The 9,038-nt window shown below is 47.0% G+C and overlaps 1 protein-coding gene across 1 annotated transcript in view; it reads right to left on the reverse strand.

Moving 5' to 3' along the window:
- The window catches only part of LOC133171338 (protocadherin-15-like), a 37,927-nt gene extending 29,651 nt beyond the window's left edge, over positions 1-8,276 (reverse strand). The window contains exons 1-8 of the mRNA XM_061304621.1: positions 8,130-8,276; positions 4,145-4,159; positions 3,938-4,003; positions 2,954-3,114; positions 2,730-2,885; positions 2,005-2,124; positions 1,530-1,640; positions 889-1,059 (exon numbers count right to left, since the gene is read on the reverse strand). Coding sequence (XP_061160605.1) covers positions 889-1,059; positions 1,530-1,640; positions 2,005-2,124; positions 2,730-2,885; positions 2,954-3,114; positions 3,938-4,003; positions 4,145-4,159; positions 8,130-8,271 — 942 coding nt within the window. The 5' untranslated portion in view covers positions 8,272-8,276. The remainder of the gene's footprint in view (positions 1-888; positions 1,060-1,529; positions 1,641-2,004; positions 2,125-2,729; positions 2,886-2,953; positions 3,115-3,937; positions 4,004-4,144; positions 4,160-8,129) is intronic.
- Positions 8,277-9,038: the final 762 nt, after the last annotated feature.

The raw sequence follows: 9,038 nt of genomic DNA on the forward strand, positions 1-9,038 counted from the left end.
TCAATTTTTACAAGATTGTCATTGAAAAAAAAAAAAAAGAAAAGCTATTAGACAAGAAGAAAATCAATTTGTGGTAAACACACCGTGTGGTCCAAATAACACAAAAGAGACACACAAACACAACATCTATAAACGGAAGCTAGAGACACACACGTACACACACACTCGGCAATTAAATGGTCCAGCAGCAATAATAAGAAACTTTTTTTCACCCCAACCAAATATCGTGGCCAAACTCATCATTAGGAACAATTTGGAAAGATGTAATAATAATCCCGCGCTGAATACTTTTTAGGATAACAGACGTTTGGTCTTTCGGAGCAACCAATGAAAGGATTTTTGTTGTTTAAAAGCTGAAATAATTCAGTTTTGTGGCTTTCCCCTCATCCGAGGAAAGCACCTCGCTATCGTAAAGGCCGTCCGTCCTTGTCCAAACGACCCGCTGTAAACTTGATTTAGTCTCGCGGCACCGCCTCGTCCCTCTCTTGACCGATATTTCCCAGGGTCCTGTGGATTTGGGTGTTTGTGCCAAAGACAACAAGATAAACAACAGGATGAAGACAGTCCAGTAAAATCACGACTGCTCCGCCGGCGCATTTTTCCAACTTTACAAAGTTGCCCTCTTGTCATATAAACGGCTCGGAAATGCGACGTAAGGTGCCGTTTGGGAATGGTGACTCCAAAGTGAATCAAACGCTGACTCCCAACGCTCCAAACGAAAATGTCCATGTCGAGGCGCTTACTGGCTCAACGTTGGGATTTTCATTTGATTCACTTTGGAGTTACTACTTTGGAGTACTTCCGTTGGTGCCGTTTGGGAATGGTGACTCCAAAGTGAATCAAACACCGACTCTCATCAACAGACAAACGCTACGGATGGAAATTTACCGGCTCGGTCAGCTCCAGCACGTTAGCCTTGTAGGTGATTGGGCTGCAGTCGCGGGTGTTTCCGACCAGCGAGCACGGCAGGAACATGGGCCCCAGGTCGTCGCCGTCCAGGACGTCCACCGTCAGCGTGGTGGTGGCGCTGCGCCGCTCGCTGGGGTTGGGCGCTCGATCCTGACGCACAAACGCAGCCCAAACTTTTTTACCAGATGATGAAACATATTACAGGAGATTGCGCAATACGCTGGCTCTGTTATCACCCCTATAAAACCCCTTCCGGACATAAAATGTTGATTCGCTCCGTTGACGACTTTTAAAGGTGCCGGCTTGTCTCAACAGAAACCTTAATGGATGACTCCTCAAATAAATATCTTTGCAAATAAAACATTCACAGAGCGGCGGAGTAAAAGTAGCAAAACAAAAACATTAACAAAGACATTAGTGATAATTAAGGATGGGCTCATGGTTCCCTCAAGGCAGGCTCCGGAGAGCATAAATAGTCCCAGACTGTGTAAATAATGTTTCCATGATAAGGCCCATTTGCATAACTCGATTCCCACTCAAGCAGGAGGCGCTTTTATTGGCCCCGCGTTCCCTTTATCCGCCTTCCAACGGCTCCGAATCCGAACAGAGCAACAACTCACATTAGCTTGTATGATGACCAAGTAGCGCGTTAGCTCCTCATAGTTGAGGCGTTCCCTGAGCACCACGGCGCCAAACAACGTCAGCGGGATGTCGAAGGTTCTGTTGGCTGTCTGATGAGACACACACAAGAAAGTTTTTCAGCTTGATTATTTTTGGATAAGTAGACTCAAAATAAAATGCGGAATATTTCTTTGCTGGAGGGCTAAAAATGGCCGCCCTTAACGCTCGCGGCAAATCAATACAGATAAAACGAGAGCCAAAGTTACAGACGCCAATCGGAATCATCAAGGGGGTCTTTGAAAAGTTGATTAAAAGACAAAAAAGTTGCTTTGTGCACCCCGCGGGTCACTTTGGAGAATTTGTGATTGTCAGTTTTCGAAACAAACAAACAAAGGTGCGACCATGTCTGTCACTTTCAGCTTGTCGAAAAGATAAATGAAATTTTGCTGACGAATGAAAGGGTCGAAGGCTCACCGGGTCTTTGGGGTTGTATTGGATGGTGTACTCGATTTGTCCGTTTGGCCCGTCGTCGATGTCAACCGCTCCGTTGTTGCCGGAAAAACCGGAGAAGATGGTGGTGCCCACTGGAGTCAACTGCAAAACGTTGATCATCATCACGGCTGACATTTTGAGAACGTCTGTCTCTGTTTACTGGGAGTTGTCGGCGACAGACTTTATAAACACCTTTGATTTTAATGCTCTTTTAAAATAGAGCTCGGGAAAGAATCTCGGATTCCAATTGAATCAAACGAATCTCAGTTCAATGTCTGTTCAATTTGGAGGACAAGTTTGCGTGTATTTATTTGTGCGGCGGATACAAACAACTCATTTCATACTTTCCGAATTTCTAAACTCACAGCAGAAACCCTCAAGAGATTTTTGACTTTGGTTTTAGCGTAAGTCTTTTCAATTTGAACATTTGCCACTGAACATGAAAGCCAGATAGTTGCCAACAATGATTTTCCAATTTTTGTGTTTGTTTTTTGTTTCCACCAGCCAAGGGGCTTTGTAGATCTGTGCCAGAATGGGAATCTCCAAACAGCATGAGAAACATATGAAATGAAATATAGTTGGCTTCTCTCCCTGATGTCCTACATAATGATTCTTATACTGAATCATAACGAATCAGTGACAGGAGGAGGACAGGACATTTGAACCTTTCCATCCCGCTTTCTCGGTGTGGACAGCTGAGGCGTTACCTCGCTCACGGCGACGTAGTATCGGGGCTGCTGGAAGCGCGGCCCGTTGTCGTTGCGATCGCGCACCACGATTCGGACCTCGTGGAGTATCACCGTGCCGACCAGCTCGTTGGTACACTGCACCTGAACCACGATGGACTGAATGTACCACGGAGGCTGAAAAACACAAGACGCTCATCGTTTGGTTTTCAGTCCTCGGAAAGTGGACCGATAAGATTTCTTACGTCTCTGTCGAGAACTCGTCCGCTGCTGTTGAGGTAAAGGGCTTGCTTGGAAGGGTCCAGGATGACCCAGTGGTTGTGGTTGTCCCTCAGAGATAAGGAGATGGTTCGCTGGGGTCCCTCGGCCACGCCGTTGATTTGCATGTTTTCCACCAGCAACGTTCCTGGAAAATTGAAAGTGAATCCAAACTGTCATCCGATGATAATCTCACATCTCATTTTCATTGTCAGCAAAAGAAAAAAAAAGTTTTTCCTTCCACGAGCGACATTTGCACAATGTAACAGATGAGGCAAAATCGGGCCACGGCCTTTTGCGCTGCCATGGCAACCGTGTCAAACGCCTTGACGTGATTCACCGCTGCGGAGAATACGAGGAGGGGTGAGGAGGGGGTCGATATCGTGAAATTGGCTCTTTTTTATGTGCGGAAGGAAATCCAAAAAAATCGAGGTTCAGTCGATGCGGTCCGGCGGTCCTGGCTGACGCTTTCTCGGCTTAGAAGGAAGAGCGAGGAGAAAGGCGCTGATAAAAGCGTCACCTTGCGCTGATTTAGCTTCGTGCGGCTTGTGTGTAATATCAAGTGGCTCTTGCCGATTCCAACGAGTCACGTGCAGAAGCAGAGAATCCCCGTCACACCTGCGACTCGCGGAAGAGGTTGCAAATGAGCATTGTGCTGATGCGGCGATATCATTTTTTTTCCACTACATTAGTTTAAGCGACCACGTTGCACACGGTAAAATCAAATATCTTCACGGTTGAAGTTCTAGACGGCCGAGCCGCTACGACATTTAGCCCCGTCAAGCGGTAGAGCGGGAAGACTTGGCCGCTAAAATTCTGGAGAAGAGACGGACCGGCCTCCGGCGGTGGCACGGCTGGCTGAGGCCTCATGAATATTAACCGGCGCAGCTTTACACGCCTTGCCAGTTGCTCGAGTTTTTTTGCGAGGATTATCTTAAAAAGTTTTTCGGGTTTCAAGCAAGCAGTCTCACCATTCGGACTCTCCTCGTCGATGGCGACGATGGTGGCCGGAGGACCCGATCGAGAAAGTTTACATTCTGTGAAAAGGAGACAAAATATCATTGACACTTTGAATAACATTCCAATCATGCAGTCTGTTCAATTCTAAGCCGATTGTGTGGCGGGATCACGCAAGCACAACATTGATGGAGAGTAGGAAAAGTGGAAACGGTTCTCACCCTCATATTGCCAGTCTGCAGCAGAAGAGACACCAGGAGGGAGGAAAGGAAATAAATGAAGGAAAGTTAAAAAAAAAACAGGGAGGAAAATTAGAAATAAATCTTCAGGCCCCGAGTGCCTTTGAGGTTGTGAAAAGACGTGCACTCCAAGGCGCAACATTAATGTGTACTGTATGATATATTATGCGACGACATTTTCCGCCTGAATTCATAACCAGCAGCCGCGCTTTAGAAATAAAAACAAAAAAAACACTAGTGCTGTAAAATCATTTGTACCCGAGCAGGTGTCCGGAATTGCCAATGTGACATTCAAGTATTCAACAGGGGGGGGCCGCTCCATCTGTCCTTGAGACGCGTTGTTGGCACATCCGACGGCAACATTCAAACGGTAGTGTTGTTTATTTAGTTTCATGAAGAAAGCTGATGTCATTTCTTTCTCGGACACACAAACGGATTCGTTTTTCTGAATCTGGTTACGTTTCCAAGAGGGAGGGTTGCGCCGCAGTGGGAGTGAGCGCAGTCGACTTCATCCGTGGCTAAAGTGAAAGTGATTTGAATGGATTCCATCCGCATCACCAAAATGTAACACATTGAATCCGTTTTTCGATTCGATCCGAATCCAATATATTCTACGGCCTCGGTTTACAGCTTTAAAAGGCAACGTTTGGTTTGTTCATTCGTCCGACTCTCGAAGCTCAACTACCGGAAGAGAGATTTCCGTCTGGCCTCCTTCCATGCTTTTGCAATTGCGCATCACGAGCAGTCTGCACGAACGCAACGAGAGCAGCGAGTTAGCGCACCAGCTGGCCTTTGGGAGTCCATTTGTTTGCGAGTGGGTGTGCGTGACAGATGCGCATCTCCCGCTCGCCCGCCTCTCTATTCACCGTAAGACGATGCCCCTCATCCACTTGTTCCGCGTGAGGAATTTCAGCGTCTTTTCTTTTTGTAGCGCCGCACATGTTTCTCATCTATCGGCCAGCTTTTACCCGTCACTCTACTCCGCCGTCAAATGAAAGCGTATCAGTAATCTAAAGTGACGCTCCGACGCAACGAGACGCGCCAAATTGAATCATGTAATTCGCGTTATCTCTGCATGACGGTCGAATGAACGCAATTTTTACTCCAACCGTGCAAATCTCACCGAGTCGATTATCGCCGGTGGTTTATTGCAGTGGCACCATTCCCGTCCTCAACGATTGCACCCGAGCAGGTGTCCGGAATTGCCAATGTGACATTCAAGTATTCCCGTCCTCAACGATTCTTCGGAATAGCTTGGCTCGGATGAGCATAGTTTGACTGCTCCGAAATCTCAAATGGATTCAGGTCTTGAAATGTTCAGAGATCGTCGCAGTGGCAAAGCAACAAAGCCTGACTTAAGTTAGTGGAGGTCAAAAGTTTGATCTGCAGGTAATTGCTTTCACTTTCACCACTGAACAAAAGTGTCAAGAGTTTGGAAGCCATCTTCAAACTTTCCGGAAACTATTACTGTGCAAGAACACGATTAATTAAAGTAGTGACGAAGAACGAGTTCCGTAATCTGAACAAAATGGCCGCTTCTAAGCTATAGGCGAAGCTTCTAATACTTTGCTATGAATACACTTTACAAGCCCATCCATCCATTTATTCTCTACTGCTTGTGAAAGACTCCTCCCCTCCCCTTCCCCAAAAATAATCAGTGAAATGACTGTGCGAGGTAAATGGAATAAATCCATCTGATGCCAGGTAGCTGTCAGGCTGATGGAGGGAACGAGGTGGCGATCATCACGAGGAAATCAAGCATTATTCAACCAACATAGTGCAAAACAGCAATAGCTTTATTCATTATTTGAATGCAGTCTGTGTAGAAGAACCTCTCGGTGAGGTGACCGTGGCGACGGGACCAAACGGGTCTCCAGGAGACGCCGACACAACATTACACCGACGTGCCGGCACTCAACACCGGCACGCTCGCGTTACCATCAAATATACATGCTGGACGATGACTCGGCCGAGCATCTACTTGATCCGAACCATTTGAGCGTGAGTCGGACTTTTGAACGCCTGAATAGAAATACTGACAGAGAACCAGACAGATTTTTTGGGGGGTAAGTTTCCCCCTCTAAAAGTTCTCTAGTGTCATGTCCTTTTTAAGCCTTCATCAGCAGGTACACCTTTCACCACAGCTCCCCGGGGTCCAATTCCCTTCGATTCCCTGCCATCCATCCATCATTTCTTCAGCTATCCAACGTCCATCCACTCAGGCGTGGAGGACGGGGCGGGGAGGTGAAATCAGGGAGGTGGGGGGGAGAGGGGACGATGTGCGAATGGAGAAGTAAATGTCGGGAAGGAATTACAAGAGAGTGTAGAAGAAGCTGGACGGAGAGTCAAAAGAAGAGCCGGGCGCCGTGACCTTGGCTTAGATTGATGTCGCTCCGGAGGCGACGGCTTGTTGGCTTGAACATAGACGCAAAGTCATTTAAGAAAATCGAGGCAGCTTCTCCATTAGCCGGATATGTTAGCATCTATCCGCTCCAGTCAGAACAAAAGTCATCTATTTATTCATCTATTCCGTGCTTGTGTTTGTTAAATAAGAATGCAAACTTTTAGTTTCCGTAAAAGCTTGAGATGAACCAGGGACAAGGATTTAAGAAAGTCTGTTCCCGGCAAACACGGCAGCGCTTCTTGGCACGCAGGTGAGGCGCTTCCAAGCGCTGCCTCCGATTCACGCTTGCGCTAATTGACAGCCGGCGACAGCAGCGAGCCAAACGACTGATGCGTGCGGTAAACAATAGCGCTTCCAAAACCGCAGATGCCCATTTCCAGTGTTGAGTCTTTGAGCTGCGAGTCAACTCTCGGGTCTTCGACCGTCTGCCTCGGTTCCGCCGCCGCCGTCAATACGTGGAACAAACCTCAGAATGTTCACGAACGGTTCGCTAGCGAGTTCGCCGTAAGGTATCATTGCTTACGCTAATGGATGATGATAGCTACAACGTTAGCGTCGGTCCGAATTACGCTCTCGCTGCAAAACAGGTCGTTAGCCAGATGGCGGCACCGTTCTGGCTCGACGTCAGCTTGCGTTTTCATCCAAAGGCGAGCAGACTTTAAAGTCGGGCCTCCTGTTGCGTCTTGTTCCCATACGCAGATGATCGCGTTCAAATAGAGCAGCCGCCGAGGCGCCGCCCACACATCCCAAACTTCATATGAATTGCTAATTTGGGGGGGGGGTTAGTCGAGTGCAAGAATCCACCAGAGGAGCGTCGTGTCGTTAGGATTTTTCAATGCAAACTAGTCGAGGCAATAAATAGCATTTTGACGATTTCCCGGGAGGGGAAGCAAATGGGTTCACGGCTAAATTCCAGCCAGTAGCTCAAAGCGGCCACATTTTCTCATAGTGGGCTCATTAAAAATGTAGCAGTAGTCGTATCATAACCAAAAAGTGAATACGTCTCAGGGATGGGGCCTAATTAAAAGTACGAGATTACCGAGACTCCGGAAACATCTCGGGACCGCGGCTCATTAAGGCAAACTCCCAGCTGGCTTGAATCCAGCACAACGCCACCTACCGATCGTAGTCGGGCTCGTTCGAATCGAGTTCGAATCGAATCAATCAAATTTAGGTTATCATCAGAATTCCGTCGAGTGGGACCAAACGGACGTGGATCGCTGCTACCACGCTAGGCGTGGGGAATTAATGGATGGTGAGAGATGAAATTGAAACCCTTTCAAAACCTGCCCACAAACACACACACACGCACACACACTTGATGCTCACATCTGCGTGGCCTTAGCTGAATATCAGCACACTCGTGTCGGCTAAATGCCAAGCAGATAAATCTCAAGGACCAAACGATAAACTCGGTATGAATGTTTTGACAAATGAATCCGGAAGCCACGCGGGTAACCTGCTGAGCTTTTCTGCTCAGAACCTTTCTACCTGGATATTTCTTACATTTTGCTTGGCCTTAAAGAGCAAAAAAAAAATATATATATATATATTGATATTTACCGTCAGTGTCTTGGCCCTGAGTTGACAGCAGCAGCAGCGAGAGTAGCAGACAAACGACTCCTATTCCAGTTTTGCCGGTCCGTTTGACCCCGGCGTGCGACAGTGGTCCAATTAAGAACATCGCCGCCATCTTCAGCAGCATCTTCTGCCGAGCGGCCGCCTATGTGAGGAAACAGAGACGAACATGTCATCGTTAACGTAGCATAAGCGAATATAGCGTTTAAATTAAAAGTAGCCAGCAAAATATTTCAAATTAAAATTGATGTTGGATTAAAACGACTCAAAATAAAATTAATTTCAGGTCGTTCCCCCCCCCCCCCCCCCCCCTCCTCATTAACTCTGCTCACTCTTTGCTATTCTGTCGCCTCGCACTTGAGATTTAATTGGAATATTTTCAACGGCCGGGATACAAATTGGCAAGATGACGGCTCGGTGTCGCTTGTTGTCGTTACGTCACTTGGAGTGGCGCCGAATCATTTGAGCAGTTTGTGGGATTTTCACGCGTCTGCCTCCAAGGACTCTTCTTTCCCAAATGTAATCAGTCTTTTATTGCTCCACCACAAAAAAAGGCACGATGAATACAAAAAGGGCAAAACAAAGTGAGGCCGAACTTCCTGGAATCAAGCAAATAAAAAAATAAATAAATAAAAATGCAGCTAAGCCTAAGAGATATTGCTGCCTATTACGCATCTTCTCAACGATGAAATTATGCAACAAGGCGTCAAATTGCCGGGAGCGTTAAATATTTGTTTCGCCGTCAACAAGAATATATTTTTAATTGCGCCGTCAATAAGTAATTTAGAGACGAGGCGAGAATGAAAGATTCAAAGGAGTTGCCGTGTCAGGTCAGTCGAGCAGACCCGCTTGGCGATGGTTTTAGGACGGAAAGCCATTTTTTTTTTCTCCATT

The sequence above is a fragment of the Syngnathus typhle genome, linkage group LG18 (genome assembly GCF_033458585.1).
Source record: "Syngnathus typhle isolate RoL2023-S1 ecotype Sweden linkage group LG18, RoL_Styp_1.0, whole genome shotgun sequence".
Lineage (NCBI taxonomy): Eukaryota > Metazoa > Chordata > Actinopteri > Syngnathiformes > Syngnathidae > Syngnathus > Syngnathus typhle.